Source organism: Thalassophryne amazonica, chromosome 19 (assembly GCF_902500255.1).
Source record: "Thalassophryne amazonica chromosome 19, fThaAma1.1, whole genome shotgun sequence".
NCBI lineage: Eukaryota > Metazoa > Chordata > Actinopteri > Batrachoidiformes > Batrachoididae > Thalassophryne > Thalassophryne amazonica.
The window spans coordinates 28,953,897-28,974,338 of NC_047121.1; the positions used below are offsets into that span (position 1 = coordinate 28,953,897).

The 20,442-nt window shown below is 42.1% G+C and overlaps 1 protein-coding gene across 1 annotated transcript in view; it reads right to left on the reverse strand.

Annotated features, from left to right (window-relative positions):
- dact1 (dishevelled-binding antagonist of beta-catenin 1) overlaps window positions 1–20,442 on the reverse strand; it is a 53,385-nt gene that overhangs the window by 4,863 nt on the left and 28,080 nt on the right. Inside the window, exons 2-3 of the mRNA XM_034195338.1 lie at window positions 13,063–13,192; window positions 10,719–10,832 (exon numbers count right to left, since the gene is read on the reverse strand). Of these exons, the coding sequence (XP_034051229.1) occupies window positions 10,719–10,832; window positions 13,063–13,192 (244 nt within the window). The remainder of the gene's footprint in view (window positions 1–10,718; window positions 10,833–13,062; window positions 13,193–20,442) is intronic.

Below are 20,442 nucleotides of genomic sequence, written 5' to 3' on the forward strand. Positions count from 1 at the left end.
CCTGTACATGTGGCAACGGGTAGATGAACCAAAATGATGATATAAAGAGCTGTTCTGGAAGACAGAATTCACACTGTGGATCAGCGATCAGCTGGTGGAAATAACCGCACATGTGAGTCAATGCGCGCGTTCACACTCACTGATTAATTTACTGCTCTGATATATTCAATCATCTTTACACTTATATTTATATTTATTCTATCTTTTGACAGTTTTCTGTTATAAATCAATATATATGGCTTAGAACATGATACAGTGATACAGCAGTGTCCACAGCACACTTTTTTTTTTTTTAATTGAAGCAAGACGGAGCGCGCAGCGTGTCGACAGACAGTGAGGATTCTGATGATGATGGAGATGTTCCCTCTTTTGTTCTGGAAGAGGAGCAGGTGGTCCACCAACGTGCACACAGATCTCCACAGATTCTGTTTGCAGTTTCTCCAGGACTCAGGCTCAATGAGCTCCGTCCCAGCGCCGAGTCCTGGAACTCAGAGATGCAGACACACATTGCTCCAGCTGTGGCTCCAGGTGCGTTTCGTTAAAGCGTCGAGATCGTGAGCTTCGGTTTTGTTAAGTTCCTCTTTCGTCCCTTTTGCGCTCTTGCTTCGCAGACTTCGGTGACAAAGCTCTTTCGTCCACCTTTTCTCAACGAATTGTGACGTTTTTTACTTTTCCCCTTCGTTCAGGAATCGTTGTGTGCTGTGTGACTGGACCATTAGTAACCTCTCGTTTGATAGAAAGTCATTCCAGTGGTAATCATGGGTCCTCCAAAGAGACCTAGTACCAAAGTCATCCACTCATCACTTCATGTCATTGACTAGCATTCAATTCTCACAACCATACAGCATGACAGGAAAAGCCATGACCTGAAAGACTTGGACCTTCATTCTCCTCCAAAGATATCGGCATCACCAAACACCTCTGTCCAGAACCCTCATGACTGCATAAGATCTTCCCAGGCATCTCTCAATCTAAAAGGCCGAGGACCCAGGGACATGTACATGTCACTGTTGACATAAGTAAATGTCTCAATATGTTCAACACTTTCACCATGTAAACTTCTGATGGCCAAGTCCAGGAAAACCCCTGCTGGAAAATGGTGGATTGTCTCCTCTGTGTCAGGGAAGAGTTATTGTCCCAGGTGGAGGAGTTTAAGTATCAAGGGGTCTTGTTCATGAGTGGAGGTAAGTTTGAGTGTGAGATCGACAGACAGATTGGGGCGGGTCTGATGTTCTACAGACACTGTATTGGACTGTTGTGATGAAGAAGAAGCTAAGCCAGAAGGCAAGGCTCTCATTTTACCAGTCAATTTATGCTCCTATTCTCACCTATAGTCATGAACTTTGGGTAATGACTGAAAGAATAAAATCGTGGATGCAAACGGCAGAAATTTGATTCCTCCGTTGCATATCTGGGCTTACACTCCTGGACAGGGTGAAAAGCTTGACTATTCAGGAGGGACTCTGAGCAGAGCCGCTGCTTCTTCACATTGAAAGTAACCAGTGGAAGTGGTTCAGGCACCTGGTGAGGATGCCCCCTGGTCGTCTCCCTAGGGAGGTCTTCCAGGCACGTTCAATCCAGAGCAGGCCCCAAGGAAGACCCACGACATGCTGGAGAGATTATATTTCTCAGCTGCATTTGGGAACATCTTGGGACCCCCAGGAAGAATTACAGGACTTGGCTGAAGACAGGGAAGTGTGGGATGCTGTTTGCTCTGCTACCACCGTGACCCAACCTGGATAAGCAGCTCAAAATTAATCTAATGAATGAATGGCCGAGTCCAGGAAGTCATTAACCCTCTGGGGTCCGAGGGCATTTTTTGGACAGTTCACTCGCCTGGCATAAGTGTTTTATTATTGCTGCTCTCCCTGCATCCCACAATCAAGTTTTATGTCTCTGTGCTTTCATAATATATATGCTTTTGTTGTGTTTTATAAGTGTAATAAAGGTTTACAATCAGAAATAAGAAAGGAAAAAGTAAAGCGGACAATAATTTTCCACACACATTTATTCAAAACACACAGCAAACTATAATAAACAACTGTTTTAACACTTTATAAAGGTAATTTGAGGTCTTGTGTGAAAGACTGTACAACAAAAAGGTTCAAACAATAAACACAAATGCACATTTTGAACAATATATACAAAATGGTCTATGTGTTTTTGTTTGTCTTCATCTCAAAGCAATTTCTGTCCACTATTACACAAAGGTTACATCACAAACTTCTACTTCTACTGTGTTTTGGAGTGTTCTGTGCTGCTCCTAAAGCAGCTTTCATTCACACTTTGGCCCACTTTGGCTCCTTACAGTCTGAGGAGCGGCCCTCCCCCTCGCTCCATTGATATGGTAAACAGTGCTTTACGCCGAGAAAGCAACAGAGTTATCCAGTAACATTCACATGCAAACTAGTGGAGCAATCCTGATAGTTACACACTCTTTGTTTGAGCACGTGAGATTGTCATCAGAGGCTCTCCATCTGCTCTGTCTGCTTTCACTGATCGCTGTGCATCATGGTGCAGGGCAAACTGGAGCCCAATAGTATATACTCATTGGAGCACCCAGGGGGCTATTCAAACGGGCCAACTAATAACATATCACTCCTGAAAACAATCTTTGGCTTTTCACGTGAGGTAAATCTGCCCTACGATTGGATTTTGGAAAACCATGTGACGGTGAACCAATTCCGATTGGACACTCATCACGTCATCACACAGCTAACAAGTACAAAGATGGCCAATGGCTGGCTGGAAAGTCCGCGGAGTTAGCTTTTCAGCAAAAAAAAAAAACAACAAAAAAACAGTAAGTTTCTATCTCATATCATTAAAAAGTTATTTATAATTTAGTAAAGCTTGGTCTTAGCCGTCGTATATGACGGTGTCGACCCCAGAGAGTTAAAAGCCTGGATCAGAGTTGTGATCCAGGACAATCAAAAGATGATCTGAAATTAAATATTAGCTAGACTGCCAGATGGAAAATGGGAGAATACAACTTTGGACAGGCATCCTACATAAATCGTTGTGGCAATCCCTCCATGGTAATGAAGATTGTTTTTTGATCAATTCCCGGACGGGATAGAAAATCTACTTCTGGGGTCAATCTAGAGATGCCTGTGCTTGGGATTGTTTAAGGGGGGAATGTTGTTGCACACAGATAAACACATGGTTCTTGACAAATCCTTATCCTGGTCCGATGGCTGAGAAATCCCAGATGATTGCAGTCCACGGACCTGTTGCAATCTTCATTCGCATTCACAGCCATTGGGTTACAAGCTATCATCTCCTCCGCCTGATTCGCTGTTGAGGATTTCTTGTTTCACCAGAGCCCTATTAGCCACGTCGTGTTCAGGGTTCCTGTTGGGACTTCGTGGTTACCGTAGCGGCCATGGAACACACAATGGCCTCATCATATTTCACCTCAACAAGTAATCTCCTACTTGATTCATGACCCAGGTGTCATGATGCATACAAAGAAGGTTTCCCCAGGATGTCATATAAAGGATTTGCAATTGACGTCAGAGTACAGCAATATTCAGACTCAGCGCCAGACACAGGGCATTGCTCTGAGAGGCCACTTTTTTCCTCTTTGCGTAATTGGGGGTTTATTCCCCGGGATATTTAAAAATTTAACTGTTGAATATGCAATTATAACATAGTTTGAGAAGGAAAGAACAATCTTCTCATGTCTGACTCATGTGAACAAAGTGCTAGGCTGTAGAGCAAGCGCAGGCTAAATGCATGTGAGTGCAGTTTAAATGCAACTCTAACATTGGGTTACTGAATAGGATATAAAAACTTTATTCACCTCCATTATAAATGCAAGTATAGGCTAAACATTCTCTACAGAAACCGTTTGTTATTGTTACCAGCAGGATACACAACTCATACCCAACGTGCATTATCGTTACGGTAAAATTCACCGTTTCTTTGACTCTCTTCTAGGAGCGTCTGTGGTCCTTGATTAAAGAAACATTGTATATCCATCTTTAAGTTCAGCATACGGTAGTTTTTTTCTCACTTCTCACTCTCTTTCACAGCCAGGTCCAGTAGTCAACACTCTACACATATCGTTTCAAGATCATTACATGAATCAGTTGAATCATTCACAATTATTTTAGTTAAAAATCAGATAAAGCACAGTCTGTTTAGCAATATTATTATGAATCATCTATGTTTGAAATTTGTACAAATTGTAATCATGGTAGCCTGCGATTTTTATTTATTTATTTATTTGTGGTTGGTGGGTGTCAGTCACCCGTCCAGTCACTCGTTCGTCCAGGGTGGTCCCAAGTGACTCAGAGGGTGGGCAAGGCACCCCAAGGCCCATCCATGACGTTGGGTATGGCGTTATTAAAAGCTTTTAAATTTTCATGGAGAATATTATTAGTGTCACATAAACAGAAAATAGCTCATTTACAATCTGAGGCGTAAATAACAGCTTCTCCGTCCATCCAGACTGCAGTTGACAGCGTACTGACTGGACTGACATTCTGCCAGGCATCTTTTCTCAGTGATAACAAGCTGTGTTCTCATACGCCATTCACGCACGTACAACAGGAGGCCATCTGTCAGAGGTGTTCTCGCTTTGCTGGAAACACGCCTTGTGGTTTAGGTGACGGCTGGTGCCTGACTACAGTGTGCATGCAGCAGAACACAAAGCAAACACAATATCCCCGCTGGCTAATGCTGCTTTGGTACAAGTGCTTGGAGCATTCTAATAACATTTTAAAGTATCTGATAACATGTTTTGTGAACACACATCAGCTATTTGCACTTCTATCAAAAACTGTAAAACTGTGTAAAATGAGCTATTTTAAATGAAGAAGTTCTTTCAAAAATCAAGAAAAAACATTTTTTGCTAATGAATTACAGGATAGAACAATAAATATATTACTTTTCAAAGTTAACCTGCTGATTCAGACTCTGCACTGAAAAACTATAAATGAAAAGGAATTCCGTATGATCCACCTCTAATCGAACGATATGATAATATGCGTATAACTAACCTATAACAAGGTCTTGTACCACGTTTCACGAAATTCCTCCTAAAATGTATTGAATTGAGTATGCAGGCACCCACTCATGACACTGATGGAGTGTAGATTTGTTAATCAAAGGCCATAACTCTGGTAAAATGCCTTCTGATCCCCTCTGCAAATCATTTATGGACATTATAGATATATTAGGATTCCAGCAATGCAATCAGGGTTCAAAACACATTATTAGAAATACCCTCATTGTCACAAATATAGACACTGACATCATCAGTGGTCTCAGATCACTCACTTAAGTTTTTTTTTTTTTTTAAACCTTTATTTAACCAGGTTAGTTTCATTGAGATCGAGACCTCTCTTGCAAAGAAGACCTGGACAATTTTAAAGTTTCCAATTCAACCTGCATGTCTTTAAAAGTTTACAGTTTGAATTTACAGTCTGGTTGCCTTGTTTACTGGAACAAGAACCTTATTTACCATCATGGCGATTGGCGACACATCATCTCTTCAACTACAATTGAAGTTGGAGCCAGATATCTTAGCGTCACTTTCGGAAAATGACCATCCAGTAGACAGTCATGGACAGCTTAAACTCAGCGCTATCACACTCAACATTACCTTTACTAAAGCTACGCTCCCCAAAACACAAGCACCTTGGTTCAATGATTACTTACATGGCCACAAGCATAAGGCTAAAGGACTAGAACAAAAACGACGTAGTTCAAAACTAGAAGTATTTCACTTCGCATGGCGTGATGCTATTCTCAATTATAAGCATGCACTACTGGCTACAAAGCGGAAACCCTACTCTGATTTGATTAACAAAAACAAGCATAATTCAAAGTTCCTGTTTGACAAGGTGGCAACACTTATTCCCAGACAACCACCTTTAAGTCGTTCTCCTTTTACAGGCCAAAATGTTTTATAATATTTTGAGAAGAAAATAGATGACATTAGGTTAAATATATCCCAGCATGCCTTACTTAACCCAGCCACTACACCCTGTTATCGAAGTGGGTGCCATCACTGATATATTACCTAGATTTACTGAATTTGATATTATTTCACTGTGCATGCTGACGAAAATTGTAACATCTGCTAAAAGCACAAACTGCTTGTTCGACCCTATACCAACAAAACTGTTTAAGGACCTGTGGCCCAGTCTTGTGCCGACTGTGCTGGAAATTATTGATCTGTCATTAACCTCTGACTCTGTTCCTAAATGTTTCAAATCTGCAGTGATTAAACCGTTACTAAAGAAATCTAAGCTTGACCCTTGTATATTGAAAAACAATAAGCCGATATCAAATTTATCATTTTGCTCTAAAATTTTGGAAGAAGTGGTTTCACAGCAGCTCGTGGACCACCTTACTGAGAATAATCTCTTTGAGCCACTGCAGTCTGCATTTACAACATATCATTCCACAGAGACGGCTCTCACTAAAGTGGTAAATGACATTCTGCTTGCAGTGGATTCAGGCACCACTATGGTTCTGGTGCCATTAGAACTTACTGCTGTGTTTGATACGGTGGATCACCATATTCTACTTGAAAGGCTGGAGAATCATTTTGGGATTATTGGGAATGTCCTTGCTTGGTTGACATCATACCTAACCAGTCGTTCTCACTGTGTTTTGGACAACAACACTACCTCCAACCTTGGTGACATGAAATATGGGGTTCCACAGGGATATACAGTCTGTTTTAGGCCCCCTGCTTTTCTCCCTTCATATAGTACTACTTAGGCACATATTGCGGTGTTTTGGGATTACCTATCATTGCTATGCTGATGATACTCAGTTGTACATGCCGATAACTGCTGGTAATCTCATACACATAAAACCCCTAGAGGATTGCCTTGCGTCAGTGAAGCGGTTGTTCCAAGTTTCACGAAATTCCTTCTAAAAGTGTGAGAAGACTTGATTTCAGAATGCAGGCACCCACTAATGAAGTCTATCTTTGTTAATCAAGGATCATAACTTTGGTAAAATGGGCCCAAGAGGAACGATATGATAATATGCGTATTACCAACCAACAAGGACTTGTACCAAGTTTCACAAAATTCCTCCTAAAAAACTGTGAGGAGTTGATTTGTTACAAGTATTGGCACAGCTACGACAGTTAAGTCACTTGATTTTGATCATTACCCCAGTTTAAGAGGATGGTGTGAGTTCACTTTCACAGTTGCTTTTTGTGCCCTTCACCAGTTCAGTACTCCGTCTTTTCCCCTGCCCCTCCCAGAACCTTCTTTCGGGAGCATGGGAGCACACTTTGCTGTTGGAAATGGTTGTGCATTTTGAAATGCAACAGAAAAACTGCAGATGTTTTCCTGCTTATCTCTGCTGTGTAATAAGCTATTAGCGCTGACGATATCAAGCCTAAATGTTCATATTAGGTTTGGAAGCATCTGCAGTTACTTCTGTGTGCTTGACTTGGTGTGGCAGTGCCTGCAGCCTCCAAATGCTCTAGAGAAGCCATCAACCTGCTGGCAAAGCAAACTGAATAACAACCCAACACACGTGGTATGTAACGGGTGGCTGCACTTAACCTCATCCATCAAACTGTTTGCACTCTCCAAGAGACAGAAGGCCCATTTTCAAAAACAAAAAGTGAGATATGGCACATGAATCTGTTGCTTTCTCATTCTGAGACTTCAGTAGCCACACCACTCTGTCAGTCTTGTGTTCTGATTAGTGCAGGGCATCAGTTCCTCTGCTACGCTATTTTACAGTGGCTTGCAAAAGTATTCTGTGGCTTGGTATTTCATACATTTTTGTTTATGGCGTTTCAAATACAAAAAGTAAATAAGGCTTCTCAATATAAAAATTTCTAAAATTATCTTCCTTCGACTTAAACCGAAAACAAATCTCTGCAACTTGATATAAATTAATTAAAAATATAAAAGCCAAGATGATGGGTTGCATAAGTACTCAGCCCCTTTGATATAATACCTGTAAATAATCAGTTTTATTGCCAGTTTTCTTCAAACAAGTCAGGAGATGGATACATGAACATTTCCAAGTCACTGAATATGTCTTGAACTTTATTTACATCAGTTATGAAGAAATACAAACAGTATGACACTCTATGGTAAATCTGGTAGACAGTTCTCAAAAACTGAGTGACTGTGCAAGAAGGAGAACAGTGAGGAAAGCCACCAAGACACCCAGACAACCCAGAAAAAGTTTTAGGCTTCTGTGGCTGTGATTGAAGAAATTGTTCACAGTGCAAATTCTGCATTTTGTATCTCCAGTTATACAGATTAAACTGTATTGTTTTTATTATTTTAAAATTTTATTGTAGATTCAGGATGCTCATTTTCCACAAAATATAATCCATTTAATCATGTGATTGTTACGACTAGGGACCACCACAGTGGATCTGGTGAGTATCCATAGGTTGATTTGGCACAAACTTTATTTAAGATGGATGCATTTGCGGGAATAACTCCACATGTACAAGGAGAATGTGGCACGAGTGGTGGCAGTGTGATGCTACTGCACCACTGTGCCACTATAAGACACGTAGTTGTAATTGTATGTATATAATTCACATAAATTAAGGACCCTTAGTGATTTTCCGGTCAGGCTGGGATTTGAACTGAGGATCCTCTGGTCTCATGCCCAACACTTTAACTGCTAGACCATCACCTCAAAATCTGTCCCACTGACATAACATTCAGAGTGTTGGATGAGGTATGGTATTAGCTTCAAGATGCTTTCCTACTAGCCTTAACAAGCTCCCCATGATGACAGGAAAAGGCCATTTCATTTGTCTCTGACATTAGTGCAACAAGATGAAAACAACATTCACACCTCGATTTGCTCCACGTTGTCAAGCTGAACTTGAATTTACAATATATGCATTTGATACCATCATACTTCCCTTCTGAAAAAAAAACTGTGTGACTGTACAAGAGGGAGCTTGGTGAAGGAAGCCACCAAGACACTCATGTCAACTCCGAAGGAGTTATAGGCTTCTGTAGCTGTGCAACAGGCAACTTTTGTCTGTTCTACAGCTTCATGGTGGAGTGGTACATTTACTGAAAAAGAAGATGTAAACTTTCAGCTACAGTTTGACAGAAGGTACAAGAGAGATTCCAGTTTCGATTTGATCCATTGCCTTTGAAGAAAAATCTTTTATGGTCCACTCCACTCTGTAAATCATACCGAACCAATCGTTCTAATTGTGTTTTGGACAACAACACTACCTCTGACCTTGGTGACATGAAATATGGGGTTCCACAATGATCTGTCTTAGCCCCCCTGTGTAATAGGCTATTAGCCTATTACACATACATGACTAGTGGTGCAACAGACAACAGTTAAACTATGCACAGTTTCTTCACAGCCACAGACACCAGTAACACCTTCAGAGAAGTCACAGGGGGTTTTGAGGCTTCCCTCACGAATCACCATCTTGCATATTTGCTCAGTTTTTGAGCACTCCCTAGTCCAAACAGATGTACCACAATAAAATGTTAAAATACTTTTTTAAAATTCTTATTCTTGGTTTTAGTGGTATAGTAGTAATTGCAATAAATAGTAATCGCTACCTGACTGAAACAAAAGTAAGAACATTACATCACATGCACAATCCATCAGAAACAGACAGTGTGTATTTGAAGTGAAGCAGAGTGAAATATGTTTTTAAAACTTGCATCACTGCGACACAGACAGTGCACTCCATGTTACCGCTGTGTCGCCACTGAGCTTATGAAACAGACGGAGGCTCAAATGGGACATCTCTACTGTACTGTTAAGGTTTCTTAATGTCTGCCTCGGTGGCTGCCATCCAGAACAGAAGGCGGTTCTGTGGTGTGGTGAACGTGAGTGGATGTAAATAAAGAGAAAGTGTACACAAAAAGCCCATCTCACTTGTTTCATTTAAGCTCCATAATGGCCTTGTACAGAGGCAAAATTACAAAAATGTCCAAATATCTCTGGACACCAAAGTGTCAAGTCCTTGGTAAGTCCTTGTTTCAAAAGGACAAGCACAAGTGTTTCCCCACTTATCAAATGTCAAAGCCTGAGGACCACTCCATGCATCACCAGAGAGCATCAGCTGTGACTCCGGCCATGAAGTTTGTTTTTCTGAGTAGTATCCCAGGTGCCTCACTAATGAGGACACTAGTGACTGGACTGTGTCAAGAGACGCCCACGTAATATCTGGCTGAGGCAGCTCGCTGGCTACATTTTGGGGAATAAGGAAGGACTGCATGTTTGCTTGGCGGGTTGCCAGGCAGTTTCCAAAGCCAATTCCATGAGGTGGTGGAAGCTCCAACATGAGCTTCTGCAAACACTTCTCAACCTGATAAGATCCTCTGAGCAGCAAACTGAGCCGATGTGAAACGGAGCACCATCACAAAGTGAAATTAAAAAGGCAGACACGATCCAAAAAAAACAAAAATTAACTCTGTTTGTTCAGTGTATTTGTTACTCGTAGCTGCAGCAGAAACTGAAAAATCCCATTGTTGTTTTTAATGTGCAGGGTGAGATGAGTCTGATAAATGTGACAGGATTTCTGAAGAACTCATTTCCTGTTCATTCTGCTCCTCAGACTCCTGCTCAGTGCGAAACCATGCACCCTGCTGCTCCATATTTTCTCTTTAACAGGCTGGAGCTCCCAGATGAGGAATGTGAGGGAGTCCATCACAGCTGCACTGCAGGCAGTAATATTAGAAGTTCTATTATCATTTGTCACGTATGAAGGACACACGTGTGTTTACCTGTGGACAGGAGACATCTGTCAACCTCAGCAGCCGAGCAGAAGCACTCACTAAAAACCGAGTTAGATGAATTAGAGAGAGACCCAGACGTGCCGTCGCTCAGCTCATAGAAACCTGAGAGAGAGAGAGAGAGAGAGAGAGAGAGAGAGAGAGAGAGAGAGAGAGAGAGAGAGATATTAATTCCTCCTGCTTGGTCACAGACGTGAAAACCTTGTGAAGACCTTGTTTTAGATCTTTCCAGTTCAGTTGTCTGTTCAGATTTAGTTTTGCCTACATAAAATGAAACTTGATCCAGAATCCAGATCCGGGTTTGGATCACCTCCAGAATTCAGTGGAGTCTTCCATGACCTAATATGTATCTGGTGAACATTTTCTCAAATTCCGTGCAGTAGTTTTGATGTAATCCTGCTAACAGACAGACAAATAAATAAACACCAAGAATGTTATTACGTCCTTGGCGGACGTAATGAGGTTCCTCATGTCCTGGACATCCGCCTTTGAAGCAACACCCTCAAGTACCTCTTTGGGATCCCAAAGTATTTCCAGGCCAAATGGGACATAAAATCCCACCAGTATTTGGGCTGTCTCCTAGCAGTTGGGGTGTCCAGACGGTTTACAGAGGGGGGTCTCCAGGAGGCATCCAAATGAGATGTCAAAACTATCTCTACAGACAACTTTCAATAAGACTAACTGTTGCACTCTGAGCAGCTTCCAGATGTCACAACTTCTCATCCTTTTCCCAATGAGACTGGCCACCCTGAAAAGTGAGCAAGATTTCTGTTCTTTGGTTTTCTACCCAAAGTTGACGACTATAAGTGGTGGCACATTGAAGACCAGAGTCTAGATTTGAACTGTGTTATGTTAAAATTATACCTCAACCAATATATTAGGTAGCCGATAATATCAACCAACCTCTGCCTTTCATCAATATGGTGGTATCTGCATTATTTTTGCTGACATGAAAATTGTTATTTTACCAAATAAACAGTGGAGGCCGCCATTCTGCTTTGTGTCAGATCCCATCAGACCTCAGGAACTAAGCAGGGTAGTTTCTGAATAGTACTTGGATGGAAGATGTTTTCAGAAAACCGGGGCTGTGTGTGTCTGTGTGTGTGTGTGTATTTCTCCAGATAAAACTGGACTTGCATCAGGAAGGACACTTGGTGTAAAACATGCCAAATCCCAATGTGGATCTGCTACGGTGACCCTGAACAAAAACAGGAGCGGCAGAAAAACAAACAGCTACTGAATATACAATACAGAAAAACATGATGACGACTGGAAATGGTGTCATTACATAGTTTGTCCAGCAGAGGGTGCATGGTTTACATTACTGTCAAGCATGGCTGGGACCCTCATTATCCCTTGGTCACGCTACAAGAGGCAAAAGCAACCAGCTGCTGTTCGTTTTCAATAAGAGTGGACGTTTTACAGAAACAAGTGGTCACTTCGCTGCCATAAATGAAGTTTATTTTCTGTAAAATGCTGAGCAATGCGACACAGCATCTGCCAATCCGAGTGAAGGCAGTGTGGCGGTAGTCTGAAATATGTTGCTTGGTTCTTGATTTTATTTAAAATAATAAATTTCATTTCTAAACTGTATAACATAAAGTCTCAATTGCATTTCTTTGTCATAAGGATTTGATCATAAATGTTTGGAATAATTGTCTTTTTGCTAATGAATATATCTGCAGATATAATTAGAGTAATTTTTTATTTACTCACAAATATCAGCATCATATCGGCCTCCAAAAAAATCCATATCAGTCGGGCTCAAATTAAAATCATTCTCTGCTCCACTCCAACATAAAGCTGTAAAACTGGTGATGCAACATGTGAAAGTTGCACCATCCCCAGTTTGTCCAATCAAATCTACAGAAACCTGGAACTCCTTCAGAGTTGTCATGGGTGTCTTGGTGGCTTCCCTCACCACTCTCTGTCTCATGTGATCCCTCAGTTTTTATGAACTGCCGTCTCCAGACAGATTTACCGTACAGAAAGATGTTTGTATTTCTTAATGATTGATGTAAAGAAATACATTTATACTGACTTGGAGATGTTCATGTGTTCATCCCCTGACTGAGCCAACAGTAGAGTGAAATTAATTTCACGCACACTGAAGCATCATGGGATGTTAAGTACAGCCTGTGAAATAGTGACAAATTCATCAGAAAAGCTAGAGTGAGATCACCAACAGCACAAGGAAGCTTTTCTTCTGTCAGCCACAAATGCTGCAAAATCTGCATTTACATACTTTAGTTTCACAGCCAAACGTGTGAACTGCGAAATGTGTGCTGTGAAATTTTTTTATTCCATATATTAAATGTGAAGTTTTTCCTTGTACCTGAGCTTGGTCGGCTGTCCATCTCCACCTGGTCAGGTGGCACTTTGGCATCCAGTCGCAGGTCGCTGATCTGTCTGTCCAGCTCTTGTAACTGACTGATCAACCCGGCGTCTCGCCTCCTCAGACAGTTCTGATGGACAAATAAACAGTTAGCCAGCATGTTTCATATTTCATAAAGTCTATGTTTTAAAAGAAACTGTGCACAGGGATTATATCTGATAACATACAGACTAAACAATCATTATGTTCTCTTTTGGCTGCTTCTCTTTGTTTGGGGGCACCACACCAGATTACCCATCTCCACGTCACCTGATCCAATAGGAAGCATTTTGGAACTCCAATATGTATACCTAAAATTCAGTTCCCAATCTCATCTCTCTCCTTGGACAAGACACTTCACCTGGATCATCACAGCCCAAACACTATACGGGTACCAGGCTTGGCTGGGGACGTAACCTTTACCCTCATGTAACTGCAGGGAATGTCTAGAAAACATGAGTGTGGTGTATTTAGACTCACATGAAATCTGTGAGACCTCCAACACAGGAGCAAATTTCACTAATTTCTTTTGGCTTGTTTCATTTTGCGCTTATGGTCAACAAATCCACTTTTTGATTTCACACAAACTGACAGCAACTCACGAGAGAGAGAGAGAGAGAGAGAGAGAGAGAACACAGTATTGAGAGAACCACTGTGTGAATGGAGAACAACCATCTTCAGTTCAAAGTAATGAATCTGAGAATTTTGTGATTATTTGATGGCAGTTAATTTTAAACCACAAATAAACAGACACACCCCAAAACAACCTTCATCCTTCACCCATCTTTCTGCACTTGCACCACAGCTGCATTCAATTAGAGATTCCAAATTTAGTCGGGCCAACAGGTGCAACTTGGTGTGTCTGACCAAGCTCCAGAAAAAATAACTTTTTCCAACTTTTATTGAGTGGTGTGCATGCTTGGGAGGAGTGAACACTGAACGTAGCCAGGCAGGAGCTACTTGGGGAAATTAACAAAGCTACGTCGAGTTATATGTGACCCCATGACGGTGTGAAAAGGCTCCAACTCTGCCAGGTGTGAGAGGAGCTTTAATTTATATTAAAATCAACTTGTAGGTAACTGAAATGTGGCACACAGTCATCATAGGACAGTGAGGTTGAATGCTCATCATGCATTCCCAGGCAACAGATTTGATATTTTGTTGATGATGAACTGAGTGCATCCAAAAAAAAAAAAACCCTGATAATTAAATACTATTCAAACAAGGAATATGTAAAAAGGTTGACAATCACACTCGTGCTCACTACAGTAATTTTAACTTTGTCTAAAGGTTTCAAACTAAGTAGAAGTTACAGAGCACGACTTGAGTCGTGAGAACAAAACTGAAGTCCTGAGTCCTGATGAGTTGTTGGCATTCTGCTGCTTATTTCAGCCGATTACTACGGAACACAGGCTAAGCTAAATGTCACCCCTCCCCTCTCCTGAGGGATGGAAGCATGCCGGCTATGGAACGCTGCTCAATGGTCATGTGCTGAATTCCAGTGCCTGAGCTGCACAGCAAACAATCAGTGCCCCCTGTACACCAATATATGTTCAACACCCAATCCAATTCTACATCTGAGCTCATCTGTCCAAAAAAAAATTTAATCCATTTTGTAATAAAGCTGTAACATAGCAAAATGTGGAAAAAGTGTGGTACTCTGAATATGTTCTGGATGCACTCTATATGCCACACACACGCACACCTGTGAAAGACACTGTACGGGTGTGTACAACACAATCTGCCTCTAAACTATCAGAAAAGGAGGATTCTATGCAGTCAAACTGTGATATGAACCATGTCTGATTTCTCTACTGTGTACATAAGACGTGCATCAGTGACGGCGCTGCACCTCGTCATTATTGAGACATTCAGGAATTAGCAGCATGTTCAAACACAAACCGCCGCCCATCCAGCTGTTTGCAGCAACTGTGTCCTGTCAGTCACCCAACTGACAACAAGCCCCAAGTCCCGCCCTTCAACTCCAAGACCCAATCTCTGCAGGAAGTGAGGACAGAAACTTCCTGTGTCTGGCTGTTGAGCTGCACTATTTGTGTAGACGCTATTAACCCTGCTCAGCACCCTGACCTCTGACCTCCCCCGTCAATATCTGGGATCCATCAGCAGTGACACCTGCCGAGAACCAGAGTGTAGCTCATCAAATGTATTAGCACACAACAACAACAATAGAAACACAATGTGAGTTTGTTCAACTCAATGTCAATCTGAAGTCCAAAATCCAAAAATCACCAACAGATTAACGTGTAGAATGCTCCAGGCTAAGATCCTGTCCACATGGAAATGAGACTTTGTCTATGCAATCTTTTTCTTTGTTGTTTTCCAAAAATGTTCCGTAAACACGACACAGTTTCATTAAATATCTACATGAAACTACTGAAAACGTTGCAGTATATATGTCAGGCCAATACGGTGCATCCAAAAGTACTCAGAGCACTTCACTTTTTCCACATTTTGTTATGTTACAGCCTTAGTCCAAAATGGAATAAATTCATTTTTCCATCAAAATTCTACTCACAACACACCATAATGACAACATGAAAAAAGTTTTTTTTTTAACTTTTTGCAAAGTTATTAAAAACTAGAGCACCGTGCTTGTAGAGTGCAAACCTCTACCAACATTAGTTTTCAATTTCACAAAATTTTACCTTGGAAAAAAATTTCAAGGTCAAAGTTGTTGTGTGGGCCGCTGAAGAGGAGGTACTGCTGGCCCACCACCACCAGATGGCGCCCTGCTTGGAGTGCGGGCTCCAAGCACGAGAGGGCGTCGGAGCCGCTGGAAGTGACAGCTGTCACCTATCAACACCAGCTGTCACCCATCACCACCACTACAAAGGCCGGACTGTAACTCCACCTCCTCGCCGAGAAATCTTCTACCATACAGGTAATTCTCTGCTGAACCTTAATTTGAGCATTAGTCTGATCTCTTTTGCAGCCGTTTTCCTGGGACAGATACCCTGTCTGCTGAGTTGGCGTTTGGTGTGGACTGCGACGGCTTCGCCTCCCACCCCACCCAGATAAGTGGTTATCTCGGGAGCTGCACGAGTGTGTGATTCGGAGGTGGAGGTTCTCCCTCCTAACTGTATACAGACTGTGGGATTACTGAGTGTGCGAACTCACACTCATCCAAGAACTGTTTCTGTTCTCTGCCAGCAGTACCGGGTCTGACTGCTGAAGACAGTGGCCACCTGGGGCGCAGGGCTTGGCGGCTCCAGTGTTCTTCAGATCCGTTGGTGGTGGAAGCTGTGTGGGATCCAGCTCTTCTCGCACCGGACGTCTCCTATCTTCGAGCCTGCCACACGTCACCTTGTGTCAGATTGATATTCCGCATATTTGTATTTGTCTGTACTACGTTGTGCACCTTCACAACATTAAATTGTTACTTTTTGGCTATTCCATTGTCCCTTCATTAACGCCCCCTGTTGTGGGTCTGTGTCACGACACCTTCACAACAAAAGTCCTGTTAAAAGTGGATATTCAAAAGCTAAATTAGATATGATCAAATGCCAGGAATATGTATTAAGTTCATGCACTTGAACTGAAGTTTTTGTGGTGTTGTCAGGGTTGTTTTTTTTTTGTTTTTTTTTACTTTTTCATTTCTGAATTATTTTTCAGATAATTTTCACAGAACATTGGTTATCTCTGCTATGCACAATCTGTCATTGCTTGTTGGCACTTGGTTTGTAACTGATAACTGCAAGATAGACAAACAGGCATAAGGGCCCCTTCACACAGTGCGAATTTGGTCGAATTGTGCATGAAGTGCGCATGAAGCAGGAATCGTATATAGTAAGCACGAACATCTAACACTGCTTGCATGGCACTTAGAAAATGTGTGGCCATTCACACTAACACGGCAACAGTCAGCAGATGATCACTGTCCAGCTGGATGTGAAATTTGTCAAAGTGCCCCATGAGTGTGGCTTTGCAAACAGACACAGTGACACGTTGGTGTGTGTGCTGAACTGACAGGGGGTGTAGCCGCTGACAGGAGCGGCTGTGGAGATCTGTGGTTCTGGACTTCACGGTTGGGGAACACATACTGTGTTTGGATGAATATGAACTAACAACTGTCCACTGTGACGCACGTGTCTGCTTGCTGTCATCACGTGGACATACATAACATATATCCCTGTTGCAATGAGCTGTAGTGAGCGTGCGCACGGCGCATATGTCGACAGGCTGCCCCAGGTGAAACGGACCGTCAGATTCATGTAATTTCATGACTGTACGTCCGTGACCATGGGTCATCTACAGAGGAACAGATGGATCATACTTGTATTGCCCACTTGATAAGAGGGATTCACTAAAATGCGGTGTTTTTATATGGCATGTGGTTTTATTATTTTTTAAATACATCCATGTCCTTCTTGGTATCAGGCATTTTCCCTCACCTTTTACAGGACAGCAATGGTAACTCAGTGGTAAAGTTTCTGACTGGCAATCAGAGCTTTTGGAAAGTGCAGGTTCGAATCCCGTGGGTGGCATGTATTTTTTATTTTTTTTATTTTCACAGCAGCTGCACGATGTGGTTACACACTGTGCAGAAGGATGTTGGTATGGATCGACGACGCCAAAGTTAAACGTCTGCTTGGAGTTGCACTGGATTATAAGACATAGCCATCATTTGCTTCTCATTGTCGTAGAAGAGGAGCAGAAGATTTTGCTGTCGTAGCCACAATAAGGTCAGTAACTTCTGTAGAATGAGTCTGTAGCCTGCCATTGCTATTTTTATGTGACTTCTTGTTCCCGGGGTTAGAGATGTGTGGCTATGACATCATCGTTTTGCAAAGGTTGTACATTGGTTGTACACATAAAAATGGAAAGGTGGTGTTTTGTAATTTATCTACTCTAAGACCTGGTTCCATGTGAACGAAACGCTAATACGATACAAAACTTCTGTCGATACGTCAAAACTCATCTCTGCGTGGAAGAACCCTAAAGATGTCACACTAAGGACCAAGTCCAGGATCTGACTTTGTATTAAGACCAAGACCATATTTAGGACTAGACATAACCAGCACAGTCTGCCTTTTCTCTGCACACAGGGTTTGTTTCTGTCAGGATGCAGCTCAGCTGCTCTGTCAGTGAGCCTGAAAGGTGATCTGGAGAATCTTCTGCAGCTCTCAGGAATCTCCATTTGTTGTTGCTCAGATGGTGGAGGAGGAGGAGGAGGAGGATCGTTAATCTGCTCCAGATTTGAGTTTAGAGCTGCAGCTGCACAGAGGGCTGACCTCCAAAAACAACCTACATACTCAGAAACCCATCCTGGAAAATCAGTTCGAAAAACTCATGAGTCAGTTCTTCTAAAAGAAGACACTTTCCCAGACCGGACTGTTTGGAGCAGAAAGCTGTTACGTGTCCAGTTTGTAAAACAGGATTAAACCCTAAAGACTACGAAATGCATAATCCAATCATCAAAACCCCAAAAGAGCTGTTAAATCTGCAGGAATGTGTGTGTGTGTGTGTGTGTGTGTGTGTGTGTGTGTGTGTGTGTGTGTGTGTGTGTGTGTGTGTGTGTGTGTGTGTGTGTGTGTGTGTGTGTGTGTGTGTGTGTGTGTGTGTGTAACAGCTGGTGCTGTTTGTGTGCAGCCACACCAAAGCTCAAGTTTGGGAAGAAATATTTAAGATATTTAAAGGCATGAAAATAAAGTGAGATTCAACACAGAGGAACAGAAATTTTAATCAATTGTTGCCAATAAGGAAATGAACAAATAACAGTTTGTGACACAATACGAGGTAAAGACCAAGGGAAAAAACTGTTCTCAGACTCAGTCTGCCCGTGGCACCACTGGACCCTCCCAATTAGCTCTGACACTTCCATGAACTCTCATTCAGGGGCCGGCGACACAAATGCAGATAACCATCTCTCATCTTTAGCTCTTTACACTCATACAGACTTTTTCCCACCTGTAACCAGTGTTTTCCCAGAGTGGGTCTATGTGGACACAAAATACGGAATGTTTGCTAAAAGGTGCAGTAACACTGACTGCCATTGGTGTCAGTAGCACAAGGCAGTGACACTGTGAAGTCACTCTGAAGGCAAGAAGAAGAACAAACAGCCACAATAAGCCATCTCACAGTTTTGAGTGTGCACGCCTGAGAGAGCCTATAGTACTTCCGGGTCCACGGTCACGGGACCCGAGCACCAGTTTGCCGCAGGCTTAAACAATACAGCATATCTGCTTTCTTCTTCATTACTGTCACAATTACCCATGTTTTTGCTCAGTCTCGTGTGGCTGAACGCCACTTGTCCTTCTAAGAAGTTGACGCCAGTCACACAGGACCGCACAACTAGTTAGCATGCCGGAATCTCCTTCGTTATTGGAATTAACCAGATTAATCACTCCAACTAAGAACGGTGAGAACAAACACTGACAGGAGCCAATGGGAGGAAAAGAGCGATCAATCTGTTCATCCTTTCCGTGTCCGGGCCGGGTGAGTTTCCCGTATTGACTCAAGTTAATCCACAGGCTCCTGGCAGTTCCCTTCTGTCTCCATCCATCTTCCGGGTACACCGGACACTGCCCAGCGAGTCCTGGGAATAACGCTGTCGGATCGCTAGTTGTCATCGCTTATGGTTGGAACTACGACGGTATCTGATCGTCTTGAAACCTCCGACTTTCGTTCCTGATTAATGAAAACATTCTTGGTCCAATAATTTCACCTCCAGCCCCCGGCCGTCCCTCTTAATCATGGCCCCAGTTAAGAGAAGAAAACTTTCAAAATAGAATCACAGTCCTAGCTGGGGTATCCAGGTGTCCCGCTTTAAACACTGTAATTTTCAAAGTAAACTCTTCAGACCACATTATAACGGATACAATTCACCAGATTGAGGAAATGATTGTATTCTCTTTGGACGTTCATAATCACTTCGTTATTACATCTGATTCTTTGTTATAGATACTGAGAGTTGTCACTGTATTCCTTTGTTCTGTTTTGCTCTAATAAAGTCCTAAAAATGCTTTGGACCCAGTGGGACACTCAGTTAAGAGCACTGAAATTCAACTACGAGCTTTAAAACTGCAGCAACGTTAAGATACGCTATTGGAGCTGGAATTATCGCAAAATACCGATAAACAGGGAGAAATTACTTGGATTTAAATAGCGCTGCTCACTCACATCTGCTTTGTTTGGGTCAGATGACCTCTCACCTCTCCCACAATGCAGTGCGTCACCTGAGTGTGAAATGGTTTATATGTGGATTTCCATCACACTATTGATGGACTGATTGATTGAGCCTCCAATATGAGAGAATTAAAAATTATATACATTAAAAATCACAACATATTCATATAGATACAAAATACATAGGAGAGAGAA